Source organism: Pieris napi, chromosome 15, assembly GCF_905475465.1.
Source record: "Pieris napi chromosome 15, ilPieNapi1.2, whole genome shotgun sequence".
Taxonomy (NCBI): Eukaryota; Metazoa; Arthropoda; class Insecta; order Lepidoptera; family Pieridae; genus Pieris; species Pieris napi.
In genome coordinates, this window is record NC_062248.1 from 6,428,372 (window position 1) to 6,447,674 (window position 19,303).

Sequence of the window (19,303 nt, forward strand, 5' to 3'; positions counted from 1 at the left end):
TGTTTGATCGTTAATTCCTTCAAACAAACAACGTAGTGTAATTCCTCTCAATAAATCTGTCATTTAACTTAGCGGGCAGTACAGTGGTTTTAAACAATGGACGTCTGGAGCAGCTCACCTCTTCCTGTACCAGTAAATATTAGACCTGAAACAGATATTAAAGGGGGAATACTGATTTTGTTTGAATTAATCTTTCTATCCGAAAACTAATAAATTCGTTTTGTGCTAAATAAGTTTGTATAGTTTCTTTGAAGGTTAATAAATATGTACCTTCAAAACTAATAATATACGACTAATGATCTTGGTAATAGAATTGGATGATTTAATCAATCTTTTGAATTATTATATTATGACAATTATCAATGATTGATGCGATTTTAAACCTTCAATGAAGCAACCTCCGATTGCCTAACTTTATGTTCACCTTATATGATCTTTAAAATATTAAATCAACTTGGTCATCCTTATAAAGAAGCGTGGGCCAAAGTAGACACTTCCTCTGATTACGTCACTATGAATCAGGCGTTCTGGTTCATTAGCTAGTCATATACGACCTCAATTGTCTTATGAATCGGAAATATTGCAAAGGAAAATACTTAACAAAGTTAATTAATAATCTCTTGAGTTCGGTACATTGTTACCATTACGCCATTCAGCGCATTAATGTACTGCAGGCGCCATCTTTGTGCACTCAACCTGCTCTTGATATGAAAAGCTGTGAGGATGACATAATAGAACGCAACTTGCATAGCCGTAACAATTTATGTCTATGACCATTCATTTTTTGCTTTTCATCGCATCTACTGTAGAGTTAGCATAAGCTGACCGCAGTAATTAAAAATTTAGGGCTGGATTTCTTTAGCAACACTACTTGCTAATGTATTGCGTAGTTTAATAAGAACATTAAAAAATTATACTTAATCGTTCGTTGAAAAATCTTATTTTACAAAAAAATAAGATAAAGTTGGTTGTAAAAAGTTAAAAACACCAGTTCGTTTCTTTATATCTGCCAAGATATTAAGGCGAAACGAACGTTCAAGGTTCCTTCTCACTCGTGGCGAAACGATATCAATCGGTGCAAATTACTCGCGCAATTTTAGCAACATGATACAGTAAATGCTCCCAGACGGCTAATGAAACTCTACAAAGTCGCTTTAGACGATGTCGAACATATGACGCCCAAACAAATCTCCAATATATAGCATATGTTAGGAAGAAACTCGCAGTAAGACATCGAAAATAGATTCTGCGAACGGGGTTACACGCACCTGTTATTTAGTTTTGAGGAGGGTGAGGGGCGGGGTGCAGTACATTCATTAATAATGCCCCGCAATGAGACGCCCTTATTTACGAGCTGCGGTAACTGAGTCGAACCGCATCGTACACGTCTCATGCTAGCTAGAATACCATCTACATCAACTTAATATCTAGAGATTGTGTAGTTGGAAGTTTTCAATATTATTTTTACGCTGCCAAGCAACTTGCTTCGTTCCTAAGCAATAGATCGTCTGACCGGATAGTTCGTTCCGAAGGACCAAAAACATAATTTTATTATTAAAACAAAACGTAAACAGCCAACACTAATCCGTTTGTGAAGATTAAATTATTTATTCGTTTAAGCTCGGATTAATTATTCGTACAAACTAGACTAGTAATTGGCTTGATTTTTGTTGTATGAACGTTAAAGGCAAAACTGAAATGTTGAGTGACGAAGAGTTCAACACACTATCGAGTAAATCGATTCTATTGTCATCGGCTCCGATGCTCGTGCATCTCACAAAAGACCGCAGAAATAACAAAAAACTTTCTGATATAAACCAATACTTATATCAGAGCGTTACTAAACGGAACAAAAACCGTTTGCTTTTGATAAGATCTGTTCAAATATTTCAAACAAAATTAAAAGAATAACACAAATCCTTCAATCAGGTTAAACTCACAATTCAAACATATACCTAATTTTATATGTTGAATTTAAAATAATAAACGGTTCTTAGTGCTTTAGCTTTATTGATTGAAGTTGAAGTTGAGTTGTGGTATTATTCCACAATTTCCACAACAAAACGTTAACTTCAAAGTGAATAATAAACTGTGTTCTAACCTAACATCACTCGGTTTATTAAGATAATTTAAGATAACCTCTTGTCTTTATGTACTTGTACTAATTCTTACATATTCAAAAACGAACTCAAAATTGCCGCGTCTGTCTATGTGAACGCGATAAACTCGAACTCTACTGAACAGATTGCACCAAAAGACGGTGCGATTCCTGAGTAAGGTTGTACAATTCATTGCGTTTTGATGTAAGTTGAAATATAACGATTTTCTTGGAGAGTTTTAAATCCTTAGAGCGTAATTATACAACGTACTAGTTATTAACACTGATACTCGCAATTAATTTTGATTATTTTTATATCATTAAGTAGCAGTTATCACAGTAAATTTTTAATACGACGCCATATACTTGAAATAATAATTTTATTCGAATAAAATAGGTGTGATGATTTGCATTTAATAAGAAAATGTACGTCTATTGTGAATGGTGATAACATTGTTATGACTCAGTATTTTTTATCTAACGCCCATTGTATCATATTCCTTTATTGTTGTATTTAAACGGAAGTGTTTTATAAAGCCGCAATAAATGTAACTAACAAGTATTATTATAGAAGGTTTAAGTGCGCTTGGGATAAGTACAGATAACAATTTTTAATAAGCGTAGCCGATACAAAACTTGAATTTTTAATTTAATTATAAATAATGGTGGCTCAAATAAGCTGAACTAATAGCCGTAGTACTTCAACACGTGGAATATATAAAACAGATAGGAAAGGCTTACCAATTCTTATCGACGTTTCTTATAATTGTTAGTAAAATTTATTTCATTTTTAACACGTTAGCATTAAAATATATTTATTGTATTAAAAGTTCGCTCACTTTACAGCCTCTAAGGCACACAAATCTCGCGCGTTCGACTATAAGATTTTTTTTTTTCAATTTGTTAAAGACTATAATTTGTATGTTATTCATGTAGTTATGGCTGAGCCTAAAGATGAGGTAAGCGGCCTTAAAAACCACTTAGCAGTTAGCACACAGTTCTCGACACCGCTCACTGCGTTTCTTATTACAGTAGAACCTCTATAAGTCGAACATCAAGGGAGACGCCAAAAAATTCGAGTTATAGAGTTTTCAACTTATGGAGGATTTCGACTTAGGCAGATTTTGATTCGACATAAAGAGTTTGAGGTTTATTCTTATAAATTTAGAAATAGCAAACACGCGTTTCCATGAGTCATAAATTTATTATTGTATACTCCTAAAATGTTTTCTAAGAAACAATAGTGTACTCACATTGTCGGCAAGTTCTTAAAGTCGGTAACTTATTTTTGTTCGAACAATAGAGATAATAAATTCCAAATTATCAAGTTGTAAAGGTTGTAAAATAAAACGTTCCTATGTTCGAGATACAGAGGTCAAATTTAATTTTTCGAGTTATAGAGTGAAAATATGTACCAAAATGGCTTGGATGGACTCGGTGATTATTTCGATTAACAGAGGGTCAAGATTTCAAGTAATGGAGGTTTTGGTGTTTTAAGGGAAGGGAACAAAACGTTTTTTCGAGATTTGGAGGTTTTTGACTTATCGAGGTTCGACTTAACGAGGTTCTACTGTACTTGGATAATAACAATTACTTACGGTAATGTTGTAATTTCGAGCATTGCAAAGTTCTATTTCCGTAGATAAAGAGATTTAGATCTATTAAATTATGTTAGACATTTAGAAATCTATCGATTCTTCTCGTTGTATTTAGTAGCATTGACGGGATGTTTTGCCGCCTTATAGACGCACGCTTTTTTTTTTTTTTTTTTTTCGTGGGGAAATGCGTTACCCATAGCCTCCCGCGGCATGGTTGACCTGGTGGGGAAGGGTGATGTGGGACTCGCTGTTGTGGACGCTAAACTAAGTGCTTAGAAGATTATTCAAAACATCGTCCAAAGTTCATCCAAAGTTCATATAAAAAGTATTTTCTGCTCATGAATCATTGCCATTGTTACATTCGGGATGTCCATTTTCGGTGTACAGATGTTCAACATCACGACTTCTCTTAATTTTAAGATCTAATTTGCATTAAATAACGATTCAAACATACCTTTACCGCAGGTATTTAAATTTTTTTACATTGTGTGCAATCAGAAAAATTCCTTTCGTCTTATTGCGATGTAACTTCCACGTATACTTAGCGTTGTATCTTGACAGATATTCTCTACTAACCGTTTTTGCAATAGTTCATTAAAAGTTAACGGATACTTAAGCCAATATAAAGACTTACATTAGTTCACAATTGGAATCGGAAACTACTATATACTTCTTTAAATCAGTCGTTAACTAATTGAGTATTAAATATTGTAATTGAATAGTATCGTTCTTTAGATGTAATATTCATTGACTATTAGAGATAATTTAATAGATGACTCTGAGTTGAAGAATCGAAATAAAGATGGTGTAAAAAAGACAATTTTTTGATTAGTTTAGACAAACTAGCGCCATATCTTTAATACTATAATTAAAGTAAACAAACACATACTCGTATAACAATATGATTAAATATCGGATCGTCTTTCAAAACCGTCCTAGAACAGCTTAAAGTTCAATCTTCCGTGTCTTGCTCAATCACTTCCCAATGTAATTCCTAGAAAGATAACGAAAAGTCTTTTGGAAAGCTCTTGTGATTGCGATTTAAGAGCGAGTCAGATGAAGCGGGTTAATTACCGTTTATGTTGAGTCATCAAACGCGAGTGTTCCACCGCTCTACCTCAGGAGTGCGCGACTTCGCTTCACCGCTTTTAATTAAACGCTACAATAACCGGAGCTCACTCACTGTGCACGCGGGATGTAGTCCTATTGATTGTTCTTAACAATTATCTACATTTGCATAGCGTAAACAACGTTTGACGTGTTGTGAGTAAGGTTATATATGCAATATTGCTATCCACCTTTGAGATAGTCCTCGGACATGGGGTGCTTTTATTTATAATTTATATTTCAAATAAATGGGTAGGTTTATTATCTAAATGTTTTAGATTTTTACTAAATACTTTATAAAAGCTTAGCTGTTCACAGAATTGTAGACATGAAAAGCGAAATCTAAAAGTCAAAAGTCCAAGGAATAAAAATCTTATTCTTATCGAAGTGTAACTATCAGGTTAAGTATACTAAAAGAAAATGCAATAAATAAATCACAAGCGGTGCCTTCGTGCTCTCAGCTTGTGTAAGCCAATTACTGCGATGCGCTTCAAGGAAGCAAAGCAGTTTCTAAATTCTTCGTATATTTAATTTCAGCTTAATTGCCGTATAAATTCATAAACGAGATTTAGTTGCCAACCTAATAAGTAGCATTTCTTATTTTAACAATGTATAGTTATAGCTCGTATTGCCTTATTATAATTTACGTTCGTACCAGAAGCACAAATGCATTGTATCAAAATTCTTTAAACATTCAACACACCCGTTTCTAATGTACATAGAATAAATCAAACTATATTATATATATATAAAAGAAAATACGAAAATTTGCTGCAGCTTTAAGAGGTAAACGTTCTGTAATCTTGTATCAGTCTAATCTTTATATAAAAGGCAACAAAAGCATTGTTGTAAAATAATAAAACTCCCATAAACATTAATACTTAAGACGGTTATCTGATGTTTCATAATTATATCCGACTAAAGAATATTGAGGGCATTAAGAATAGGAATTCATTTGTTAAAACTTCAACAGTAATGAATGATACAGGAAGCTCGGCGCGTGCGCAATGAAGTGTAGCGAAGATGAGTTGCGTGGGTGATCCCTACCCGTGTTTATTCGACAGTCGTCTATTTAAACTAGAGTAAGATGCCGATTTGTCAATGAAACAAAGCTCAATATATAACCACCTACGAATTGCGTAGTAAAAATTTATAATACAGAATTTCGATATAGAATTAAAACATATGTAGGTTTTAGAAGAAGCTTAACAAATCACAGTGTAAATATCAATTCGGATGCCACGCCTTGCTAAAATAAAAAGACGACAAATACTTTAGTAATATTTTGAATTCCACTGTCTCTCTTCTAAATGTCATTTAAATAGTCATTTGGTAGAGAAATAGTTTAACATAACGATCAAAAACACATGAGATTTAGCTAATTCCAAGACCGTCATAGTTGATAGTGAAGAATGTAATGAGTACCACTATTGGTGTGCGCGAACTCAACGTGATTGGTTAATATTTTTTAATGTGTGAATACTGTCTATGTGTGGATTTCATGTGGGAAGAAGCGATGCATTTTTTGTCTTAAGACAACGGTCATTGAACTCGTCGTCTCGAGGCCGCCAAATTCGCAAACGATCCGAGTCAGTACAGTTAATTGCATTTTTTGCTCCTACATACAGTCACGATTGCTATTTGACGTTTGGGCAACTTTAACAATTTTGACGAGAGAGTAACACTTAGAATGATCTACTGATCCCATGGGCATCTTAACGCGGTGCTACGCACGTACTCAATATGGTTTAAAGGGCTTGTTACTCCTTAAATAGAAAAGAGTCAGGAATTTGTTCAAGCCAGAAACACATTTTTTTAGTGATTCATATCCGATTTCCTTTCTCGTTCTAGGCCTCATACCATGCCCCTTACGTGTTTTCACACAAGAGATTATAGATTTCATAATTAATAAAAGGATGTATATTAAATCTTTCGGTATGGTATTAGAATGTGGAGTGAGCCGCGTGTTTGTTGGCACGCAATGCGAGCATGCCGCCAATATTGACGAGCCAGCACATCTGTCGGCAGTTAGGCATCGAGTGCCGGCTACAGCACCTGTATACGCAAAACAGATTTATTTTTAGATACTCCAGAATAAGCTTCATAATTTCTCAGTAAACTAAAATAACTACTGAAAATTAATCATTCTAAAAGTTAAACAAACTATAGACCTTAGCATCAAACTCTACCTAGTAAGTATGACAAGTCGATATAGCGCTCATGGTAATAGCATTTAGTATAATAAATAATGGAGAAAATATTTATTTTAAAATAACTATTACAACCGGATTTTCGTTAAACTAATCGGGCTTAATTCCTTTTCTTAGCTAATGCACTGTTCTTTAGATTTATAATTAAAATATCTCTTTATAAATTATTTCATAGATAATTGTAAATAACAGTGATCTAACTACTAATTGATAACCACTTGAAAATCTATCAGTAAATACACGACAACGTTGCCAGGATAAAAAGGGAATTTCTGTATTAAAGTCACTACAAATATAACTTCTTATTTACAAGCGTGTGAATATAAAAGCATTATGCTCTTCTAGATATTTCATATAATCTTTTTCTTCGTGTCATAGTATGCATTTGTGTATATAATAGACAAGAGAGCCTGTTTGCGGGAAGCTTAGCGAATAGCGACTTAATAACGTTGACTAGTGAACATTAATGTCCATAAAGAGTTAAGAGCTACTTGCTTTAAGGGAGGAAAGCTGGAGTGGCTTAAGAAAACTTTTTTTAAAAAGGCTGTACAAAAGCGAGCTTTGAACTATGTTCACTGGGTATTAAAAGTCTGATAAAATAATTATGTCATCGTCTCCTTTTTAATCTTGATAATCCTTATGCTAATTTCTTAATAAAGACTGCTTACTCGTTGAAATTTAATTGTTTAATAGGTTCTATATTTGAAATGTGTACAGATTAGTATTTCCTGCAAAAAGTTTTAATAACTGCTTCAAACATCCGATGGAGGTTTTGATCTCGATCAGTATTTCTTGTTAAAAAATTTAGACAAATTATATAAACATGTTATTGTTATTAAAGCTTGTATACACATATAAAAATAAAAACAGATTAGTTTTGAGCTATGAAGGAAAAGTTTTTAATTTTAGTTGCTAGAAACTAACATTTTCGTATATAAATTCTAAGTTTAATCTATCTTTAGTACAAATTGCCGCCGAAATATTATTTTCGTTAGCTTAGTCACTTAGAGAAAAAAAAACGTTTTGTATAGATGTCTACTTAAAACTGTGTGGTTGAACTCACACAATAAAAATCTAAAAATGTGTCTAAATTATTTCTGTTACGCTACAAAGCACATTTCACAAAAACTTAACAATATCGTGATTGGAGTCTGCATCCGCTTTGGTGCATTTTATTTAAACGATTTATTAACTAGAAAACAGTTTTAAACATACATACACAGAAAGAAGAAACCGACATTTATGTTTTATTATTAAAAACTACAATTAGAAAATATAAAATGTATTTTAATCGAATGGAACCCAATACAGATTATTGAGACTAATTGTTTCCACGAACTTTTGCTTCTCAAAATTCGCTAGACCTGTCTTGTCAAGAATCTTTTTAGTTGCTGGCAACACTGAAGGTTATTATTTTGCTTGATTTATTTATCCCTTTTATCTTTAGATAATGAGTAAAATGGCCAATCATTTACATTTACTTAATATTAGCAAAATCTTTCTACTTGAGGAACTTATTTCGATAAGAATGCTATAACTTGGATTTGTTTTTTAGATCGGGGACAATATTTCTCATGTAATGAACTCGTGTCTTGCCAGGTCTAATAAAGTCCTCGTTTGTTATTCTGTTTGTGCAGACCTGCTATCATAGATTGTTTCGGGAAAATGTCGCGAAGAAAATTGTTTGCATTTTCCCTTCTCTAAATGTATGTGTGTCGAATAAAATACGTTTTACCTACAAAGGTGCCGCTAGAATTGCTATTTAGGATATCAAGTTCGAGGGCTGTGTAGCGAATAAAACGCACTTCGATAGCGCATAATTGTTGATCAGTTTAATACTTAAAACGGTGACATTTTCTTAGATTATGACCTGAAGCTAAAATTGTCTTAATTATCGAATCATGAAGACGTAGTCTACTTTCTTGTTATAAAGATTATCCGCGAAGTGGTGAATCAAAATTCTGTTCCTGTTTCCAATGTAGTGCATATTGCAGAGTGGTCGTGCGGGACAGGTCACGCGCAGGCCGCAAACCCGTTCCTTAGCGCACTTTCACCGGTCTCTCGCTCCCGCGCCGGCGCCGGTGCCTATATTTGTCTCACTCGCACACATCGGCTGCGCCCTTCACATTGCCGATTGCACACCCTAAACAAGTCGCAAAGTATCGAAGCGATCGATAACTTACCCTATTATAATTCGCATAAATTTGAAATGAGTTTATGTAAATCTACATCGATATCATTGTAATAAGAAATAATAATTTGGTTAACGTACGCTGTAAATATTGTGTAGGTTAACATTTTTAACTTTATCCAATAATATGGTTTGCAATAAAAGTACATTGGCCGTCTAAAGTCGACACAATCGCGGGGCGAAAGTGTGGCAGTGGCGAAAAGCTCGCGACTGCATGAGGAGAAAGGAAGCGGCCACCGCGCGCCTTGATAAGGGCCTCTTGTTTCGTGTCAAGCCAAAACGTATTAACCCTTTATTATATTTTATTAATTATGATGAAAAATTTAATGTTAATTATGTTTTGAAAATAATATAATAAATTAGCGAATTGCATCGTGTAGGTATAGTATAAATGATTGCAAACTGATATAAATAATCAGTTTTATGAAATCGGTCACTTTAGGGGGGTGCGGCAGGCGGCAGGGGTGCGGGTGGCAGGGCGGTTCGGGTCGCGGGGTGCGGGGTGCGCGCGCAGGGCGCCCCGCACCGCGTTACTCGGCCGTCAGTCGCCCGCCGACTCTGCTTTAGCTTGTGTGACTCGCGCCGCTCCGTGCACTGCACTCGTGCCCCGATTACGACGCGCGCCACCCCGCCGTGGCGAACGCGACTTCTAAGCTACCGGCGAATCGTTTGTCTTAACTTTGTGTGACTTGCTATGATTTGACTCTCGGACGTTAAGAAAGCTCCCTTACCCGGCTTGTTTATCCCCATCATGTAAGTGAATCATTTTTATCAGATAATAGATCGAATTCGGAACTCGCGAAGTGTTCGTGAAAGTTTGTGAATATAGTGAGGTTTATCGTGATTTTTATTATTCGTGTCAACGTTCAGTGTGATTTAGGAAAATATATATTGGACGATTTCCGAAATTCGATAAAATTAAATAGCCTTGAACGGTTCCGGTAAGGTCTTAATAATGTCTCGCATGAGAGCTTTTGCAATTTAGAGTTGTTCCGTGCAAGTCCACGAGCGACGCTCGCGCTTGCAGGAGGCCGAGGGCACAAAGTTAAAAGCTTTCATCGATATTGCCAATAACGTAAAAGTTCGCTAAGTAGAAATACGTTTCCTAATCGGGCTAATCTCATAATGCTTCGAATTTCATAGACATAGTTTTCATCTAACTTTTGACTTCGTACCTATATAACTATTTCATTCTTTGAATTTATCAGCTATAATATATATTTGTCATGCAATCCTTTACATAATCCAATTGCCGCAAATCTTGAGTACTGCTATACTACCTGGCGCTTATCGCAAGATAACTTACGTCTAATCTAGATAAATTTCCAGATTTAAAAATACTCTGCTTTTGCAATTCTTCAGAAAAACAGCATTTCAAATAACTCGTAACTTATGCCTAACGCCCTGCATTTTCTGTTTTATATTTCCACAATGATTTCAGTTCACTACTCACGATTTAAAATCGAATAAAACGTGCATGTGTTAATTTTTAAAATCTCTTTGCTCGAAAGCCCACAATGGTTCGTTCATACGGTAACAGCTGCCTTTGAAACTGGCTACCTGCTTAACAATACGTCATTGAAGGGCCTGGGATTATTAATCTAAATATTAATCAGAAACAAAAGAAGTTGTAAATTTTTACTTTTTTGAAAAAAGAACCTACATTTAACAATTAATCTCTAGCTAGCAGATTCGATTACGTATTCAAAACGGTTTTGCGAAATATTTGTGTCGTCTACTGTAAATTTTAAGTCGGTAAAAGTATTTTTATTTTCCAAGAATGAATAATTTTTCTACGAAATGAGCAGAAATTGTGATCAGTAAATTAAGTGATAAATTCATAAAAAGAAAATGAAACATTGGAATATCGGAAACGAATTACACAGTTGAATGAGAGCGTGAGTGGGTGGAAGCGATAAGTATTATTTTTTGTTTGACTCTAAAACCCCTATAAGTGACTAGAATTTTTAGTCTCAGAGACATTAACCCTTTCATAGTTTAATAATTATATTCTTATTTATCCTCACTAAGTGTTAGAAATTCTATTTGTGAGACATAATTTTAATTCATGATACATAAAGTGTTGAATTCTGTTTATATATTCATTTGATTTTAATAAAATGTATTTCTATAACATACATTTTTAAAATTCGATTTAGTGATTGTAAATTGCATTGCCGCAAAATGTAGAGCTAACATAAATATTATCTTATCTTAAAAAACAAACCAACCAAACCTGTCCAATTTGCAGATTAAAACGATATTAATCATAGATAAAAAAGTTAATATCTATAACAGCGGAATATTTTACGATTTCTCCAAGAATGTAACTCGGTTTTCCTAATAAATACTTAAATAGACTATGCTTGGGCCTTCGTGGAAAACAACTCCAAACCGCAGCCAATAAATTCCAGTTTTCCTTATAGCGTTTTTATCTTGTGCAGTCCCATGTAGTGTTTATTTTTACGTTTTGTCGATGCGATCAGTTTAATGTCCTCGCCAGCGGGCCGGGGCCCGATAAGACCTGCACATTAACGCAGCGGCGATAGCGCGAGTTGTAATTTGCACCTCGTAAATTTAAGCCGTCGCAAATTTTTCGCTTCTCCCGCTAATTACGAGTCTGCAGGCGTCCCCGAAGGCTTAATGCACCTAGTACATGTCCCGAATGCCGGAGTAGGACTTCTCTGCACACGTTAACAATGGCCTTTGTTTTGACTGCCGGAACTGACCTACGTGCTCAGCTAATCATTTGTTTCTCTGTTTGCCCAGATTGTTCCGAAATTGCTCTATGAAAGACAATAATGAACACGATGTTTTTGCGCTTTATTTATGCTCTTTTAATCAAACAAAAAGTCTCCACGTTTATTTCGGTTTCCGAATGGATCGTTTATGGAACTAGTGGCGAGTAGCACGCTCCACTAGGCGAGGTAGTACTGCAGAGAATAACAAATGTTAAATCGGTGACATCACTTGCGAGTCACATCACATCGAATCGAAACCTCTCATATCAAATTTCAACCTTGCCGTATCCAAAATAAAAGCTATTTTCCGCTATCAAAACCAATCCAGCAACGTTATTATAAACATGACTGAATTCGACAGAAATATCACATTTAAATATTGAATTTACCTCGTTGACTGCGTTACACTATATTATTCGTAATAGTGGTAATTATTTACATTATGTCGTGTTTCCAACGACACCATTAAGTTATCCTGAAAATACTGTATCAATTTAATTCAAATAATTAAAAAATAAATTATATCAGACAAAAAAACGGCCAAGAACTTGGACACATCTAAATATATAAAACAGAGTCGTGTTAGTTACACCACTTATAACTCAAGATCGGCTGGACCGGTGTAAATTATCTCTTTTTTGGTGGATTCTTCTGCGCTCTGAATAGCAGAATAAGTAATAAAATATCGGATAAGTTATCGAATAACAATAAATAAGGAAATTAATTTTACGAATGCAAACAGCATGTGGTGCCATCCGTTGACAAAATTACGCATCACTTTTACGTCGAATTCGTGTCAGTTCAAGAAATTCCGATCTTGAGGTGAATGAGGAGATACATAATCAGGCTTTGATCTAGACCGAAGACATGTGGTACCTCATCAAAAAATGTTGTATATCAGAAAGTGCTTTAACATGCAGTAGCGCAATATTGGCGCTAGAGAGAAGAGGCCTAATGTGTAAAACTGCCATTCTTCTTTCGCAATGGCACACAATAAAACATTTCTGTATTTGCAAAAAGAAGTTGTATTAATGTTAACGTTAATGAAATCCTAAACTAAGTTTAACTAAAGTTATCACGATATTATTAGACTATAAGGTGGAACGAAGTTCGCCGGGTTAGCTAGTTTCAAAATAAAATTTGTTTAAAACAAGGCGGGCTGAAACACTTCATATTATACTATTATTTATATACTTTTTGTTAGTACCTAAATAAGACCCAAAAATATTCTAAAATAAAATTTAAAACTGTAACGTAAAATATGTTTTCATATTCTTATACAATTTGTACTTTTTGAAATAGGGAAATAATATTGAAAACCGGCTTTTAAGCTAAAGAAATAGTCTAGGTAACTTCTTATTTAATGATTTAGTTTACAAGATTATTGCGCTCTATTAAAATGAAACAGTTTCTTACTAACTAACTTTCCTTACAATTCAGTCATATTGTTTCGTCTAAATAAAAGCGTATATTTATAACCAATATTTTTACTAAAGTTACTTAGAAGTGTGTAAATCATTACATGAAAAAATGTAGAGACACCAAACTGTCAGATAAGAAGATTAATCAACTCAAGAAAACGACTTTAATAACCTAAAACGAACAACTTTAACAGAAACATTGATTTAATCTAATAATTAATTACAGCTATTAGAATTTAGGAGGCACTTTGTTGGCGAATAAACAGCTACATTGTAAATCTTCAAAGTTACTTCAACAATAAGACGGATGCGAAATATCCTTGAAATATTCATTTCTAATAATAAAAAGCTTTCTACATCTAATATATAAAATTCTCGTGTCGCGGTGTTTGTAGTAAACTCCTCCGAATCGGCTCGACCGATTCTCATGAAATTTTGTGTGCATATTGGGTATGTCTGAGAATCGGACAACATCTATTTTTCATACCCCTAAATGTTAAGGGTAGTCCACCCCTAAGTTATATCTTTTTAGTTTTTTAGAATTTTTTTTATATTTTTTATGATACAGCATTAAAAAATACTTACATACAATCCCTATTTTCACCCCTCTACGATCAACCCCTATTTTTTATTATAAATGATATATTTATACATGGCAAAAAGACGTTTGCCGGATCAGCTAGTTTATATATATAAATTGGCATTCCCATAGGCATACCGTATAAATTCGTAGTTTTTACGATCAAGCATAATATAATACCTTTTCCGCTAACTACGCACTTATAGCCAAACGCTTATGAAATCATATTTTACCTTTTCCCAATTCTATAGAGGGGTTATGTGTCGTATTGCGTTTGATAAGAAAAGACAAAAAAAATCATTAATAGTGACAACAAAAGTGTTGTTATGTGTTCATACAAACATTTTAGATTATATTATATTCATAACAGTAGGTTTATTCCATTATCGTTAGTTACTCAATGCAATAGAAGTTCTACGGAATGATTAAACAGTATAAGTTATAATAATATCATCTACCAGACAATGATCAATTTCAAACCAATGTATATCAGCTGATCAGCGTTGCATGAAGTTATTGAGTTTTTACGTTTTAACTTAGAATCTTAGAAGAGATATGCACATTTGAATATATTCTGAATAATAAATTTTACAAATAAAGTTTATACAACCCGCAATTTGAGAAGTCACAGGCTCCTGAAATACAGTTTTTCACTCCATCAGCATACATGTTTTGATAATTTATTAATTAACAATTATTTTTGATTGATTGTGAAAGTGTAATCTTGCTAATGCACGAAGTTCATGGACAATTTTAAAACTGCATTTAGGTTCGTTTTCTTTATTTTTGATATTTATTCGTCGAGTTTACTGAGTCGGAGCGTAAAACCCAAGGTCACCTTCTGCCTGTCAACCCATTTTCCGCTTTATTTACTGGCTGGCCTTGCAACCGAAGTTTTTATCTTTTGGACTACGCAATGCTCCATTTGACAATAGCCATTTCCAGTCTGATAAGAGTTCGAGATAACAAAGGGACTGAACATTTTTTTAATTTAAGGTTATAATTACTTCTGGCACGAAATAGGTTAACTATTTTTTAAATTTTAAACTTAACTAGATTCGTCCTTAAGTGTAGATCTCAAAATACGTCACATGATTTTTAAACTATTAAAATCACATATTCCTTTCTTTTAAAGAGTGCCGTATAGTTTTAGATTATCCTTAACAACATGATGTAATAATAATTCGTAGATAGTAAAAGAAGGATTTAGTTTAACATATGACTGTATTAGACCGTCAAAAGCCCAAGGTTCAAAATCAGCAGAATTTTCAATATTACGTCTGCAAAAACCAACCTAAAAGTTCAGGAATCTCTTATTCGATAGTGGGCTGATCAATTTGAAAAATCATTGTTTAGGGCCTATCACCTCATCAGCATTGTTAAGCAAAATTTACTAGTAAAATCTAAAATCGGATTTTTTTTTGTAACATTGATGTTACCATAATTTTCTTGTTTTTTTAGAATAGATAGCTTGTAACATATATACTATATAGATATAGCATTCAATATGATGTGGTAATCTTTAATAAATAAACCCTTTTACAACTTTTCAAATTTCGAATAACATTAATTAAAACAAATGAGCGCGCACATGTGATGATATCAGCAATACATTAATATAATTATTATGCTAACAAAACTGCATCGAATGAATCATTGTCTTAAAGAACTCATTTTACTTAACCTTAACCTAAATTATTGTTGCACTAATTCTTTCGATTTCAATATTAAAAGACCTTCATATTAGATACATTCTCTTTTTTGTATTGATTTCAGTTTATTATTGTACGAAACATTCACGTAAAATACCTATTAACATAGCGACCTTAACTAAATACTATTGTTCGTTACTCTTTAAATGTTAAGTAAAAAATCTACTTATGTCATATGCTTGGTATTTTTTCCGCATATATTTAATGGAGCAGAAAGCTCGCGTAAAACATCACATCTTGGTATCGGATAAATTCACAACGTGCTTTTTAAAGTATAATTAAGCTCCTTGCTTCTAGAATCCTGTTTTAATTCACTAACACAAAAGTATTTTAGTCATAAAATTAATGCACTGGAAACAATCACGTCACCCATCATGATGCAAAATGTCCCGTTAATTTCAATTACAAGGTAATAGTGAAAGGTGTGGTATATGCATTCATTTGACTAAGATGTGTCAACCTCAAGTTAGCGCAACTGTCCTAAATCTAATTGTTTAAACAAAAAAATTTATTTCAAATTATTCGGTTTCAAATCTTGTTTTAAATTATAACAGTTTGTCGCGTTCTTGTCTGTCTTGATGGTAAAAGTGCCCATGAGGGAAGCAGGTTCAAATTCCGGTCAAGACCAGGAATGCGATTGGAAGATATCGCTTTAACTTCTATTTTGCACTCTTCCGCATCTTTTCTATTAAGAATTCATGATAAATGCCACGATAGGGACTAGATCGAATTTTCATGCACAAAGGAATCGGGTTCGACTGTTTTTTCTCCCCCTTCCCACCCTAACGCCCGACCGCTCTCACGAGATTCTTATTTAGATTCGCTTCCGTCTGATTGCTCTTCGTAATCTTTTCACAACATTATTGAATGTCTTTCCGTGCGTGTCGCACTGAAGAAACTACTCCGGTACCGGCCGGCGCCTGATGATCCTCACTTCTCTAGTTTTGTTTATTCGCCGAAATAAATTTCAGCATTTCCCGTTATTGTCTCACTATTTTCATGCATCTTTTGAATGCAAACCTAGAAATACGGTAGAATGCGTTGGATTACGCTAGAACCGTTAGAGAGTTACTAGAAACTGACGTTCTCTATGTGTGGTAATCTATGAGTGCACAAAATGAATGTCTGGCATAATATGACATGAGTAAGTGAATGTGTTGAGAGTGATTCACAAACGAAACAGGCATGAGCATAAATAACGTTCTCATAACGCCCGACAGCCACAAAAACACTTTTAAATGTATTTTAAAAGAATATTTTTAGTTGATTTTCAAGTGGAAACACGCCGTCAGTTGACGTGTTACCGTTGCATTTACATCAAAAATAAAATTTGTAGATTATGCACGGCGGTGGCTGCGTGGACGCACACCGGTGCTATTTTCAACTGGGTTATGCTTTAAATAGCACATTACGATAGGATTTGGTTTCACAAGTTTTTCCCTGTTCTCGGCCTCAGGGCGTTTCGGCTGGCAGCGCCCACACAAAGAATTTTTCCACGGCTTAACACCTAACACTCATTTTTATTGAGCAACGTGTTTATGCTATTCATTTTAGTGACACAGTTTGGCGGATTTGTATGTTTTATGTGGCAGTTATTTACTTTAGTTTCGAGTAGAATTTGTATTTATATTCGTCTAGCGGATGTTATTATTGGTGCGACACCTGTCTGAAACGTGCGCACCACTCACCTGTCGTCAGCTGTGTCCTAAACGTATAACCAACACAAATCATATTTGTATGCCCCTGTTTCAGGAAGCAGTTATTAATTACTACTGGACTTATAATTCAGACAATGACTATTTGACTTTGGGATAAAATTATCTATACACTTCAACTTAATAGAACCTGAACGCTTTACTGTTGGACTATTATAGTTATAGCAAACACATCAAATTAGTTCCTGAGAGCTATTGTAAAAAGTTAGGTTAATTTAATATAAGATACTAATATGCATTTTTGATTTACTTAGTGGTCAAGCCACTAGGTAAGTCATACCGTTTAACCCGGTAGCCGCTTATGCTTGGCTCCGGGGCGTTTGTCCGGTGAATAACAGTGTGTTTGTTTTTTGCAGAGTTGAGTCCGCACCGCACCGCCTTCCGCTTGCCCCGCGCCCCGCGCCCCGCTGCCAGACATACCCTCACCGGCCGCTGCCATGCTAGCGCACCGCGCACCGCTCGCCCTCAACTAAACAATCGTCAACATCGATACGAACGCGTGTGATAATTTAATACTCGCCTAATTAAGCTTGCAACTTCGGTGTCTTTCTAACGTAATTGTAATTAATAATTGTAAATATCGACGGTGTATATCGTCGTGAGTGTCACCTGTGATCTCTGCCGCGGAAAAGTGTATTCGGAGCGCGCGGGCGCGCTCGCTGTCTGCCGCCTATGCGCCGCAGCCGATCAGCGTAACGTGTATTATCCCCTGAGGCAACCGGCAACGATGGCCACCATGGTGAACATGAACAGCCTCCTGAACGGAAAAGACTCTCGTTGGCTTCAGCTCGAAGTGTGCCGCGAGTTCCAAAGAAATAAATGCTCTCGGCCCGATAACGAGTGCAAGTTTGCGCATCCCCCGACTACTGTGGAGGTCCAGAACGGAAGAGTCACCGCCTGCTACGACAGCATTAAGGTAAGTTTTTATTATGTAACTATAGAAAATTATTGACCTCCACAAACGGCCGATCTGAATTTATTCAATAATATTTGTACATAGTTTCCCCCATACGTTATCGTAACATCACATTGTTAGTTATCAAGGTTAGGGTAACCAAAAGTAAATTCAAATTCAAATGTTACATACATAAAAAGAGATTAAGCCTGGTTGGAAAATTCTTGTCATTTCCAGGAACTTGCAACTTTGTAACACTGATTCTTGCGTTACTCTTAAATGCAATGTCGGTATTAAACGCTTCCTATAATGAATACTAAACGCGTGTATAACAATCACTAAAAGTACTTGTTCATTCTTTATTTATGGCCACATTTTGCCGATTATGGCAATATTTATTCTGCCGCCATTTCGTTAGCGACCTCAATTCCAAGGCTAGTCTGAAGTGACGTCAGCGTCCCAATGTGGCCGCCACCATTGTATGGGAATTGGCATCGGACTAATGTAATGAACGGGACAATGACTCGGCGGCGCCTTGACTTGTTATACTTGTCTTAACACACTACAAACATACATACACCACATGTGTTGCGCTGATATGAAACCCTTACGGAATTGGCGTTCAGAGACATGATTTCACGCGAATACAGTCAGGCGAAACAGACTCGGACTTAAAGCTAATAGCGTTATCTCTAGTGAATGACGCGATAACACAGGTATTTCGGGGAATGAACGGAGCGATAAAAATTAGAGCTGGTATGTAAACACTCACCTCCGCTAATGCAAGGCCTTATTTATTAAAGTTTTTATTCATTCGTTTACCATATCATAAAACACTGAGTTCACGAATACGAGAATAAACAAAGCGTTCAGGGTATATCCATAAAGTAAATGTTTTTAAAATTTAAGCATCATGTAATAAAAAGGCAGTCTCGTCTCTTAATATTTCCCTTCGCATTTTCCTTTGATGCTCGGGTGAATAACGCGATCAAGAGATAAAGTCGCCGTGGGACTGCCGCCCCGCACAATCGCTCC

General features: G+C 35.0%; 1 protein-coding gene across 10 annotated transcripts in view; it reads left to right on the forward strand.

Moving 5' to 3' along the window:
* The window catches only part of LOC125056703 (muscleblind-like protein), a 164,866-nt gene that overhangs the window by 97,855 nt on the left and 47,708 nt on the right, over positions 1 to 19,303 (forward strand). For 6 of the 10 annotated variants that reach the window (XR_007118092.1, XM_047659978.1, XM_047659971.1 and 3 more), the window contains exons 1-2: positions 9,740 to 9,957; positions 17,730 to 18,289. Coding sequence is in view for 8 of the 10 variants with exons in the window: in XM_047659978.1 (XP_047515934.1) it covers positions 18,101 to 18,289 (189 nt within the window). In the remaining 2 variants the exon portion in view is untranslated. The other 4 variants (XM_047659973.1, XM_047659972.1, XR_007118093.1 and 1 more) reach the window with 3 other exon arrangements.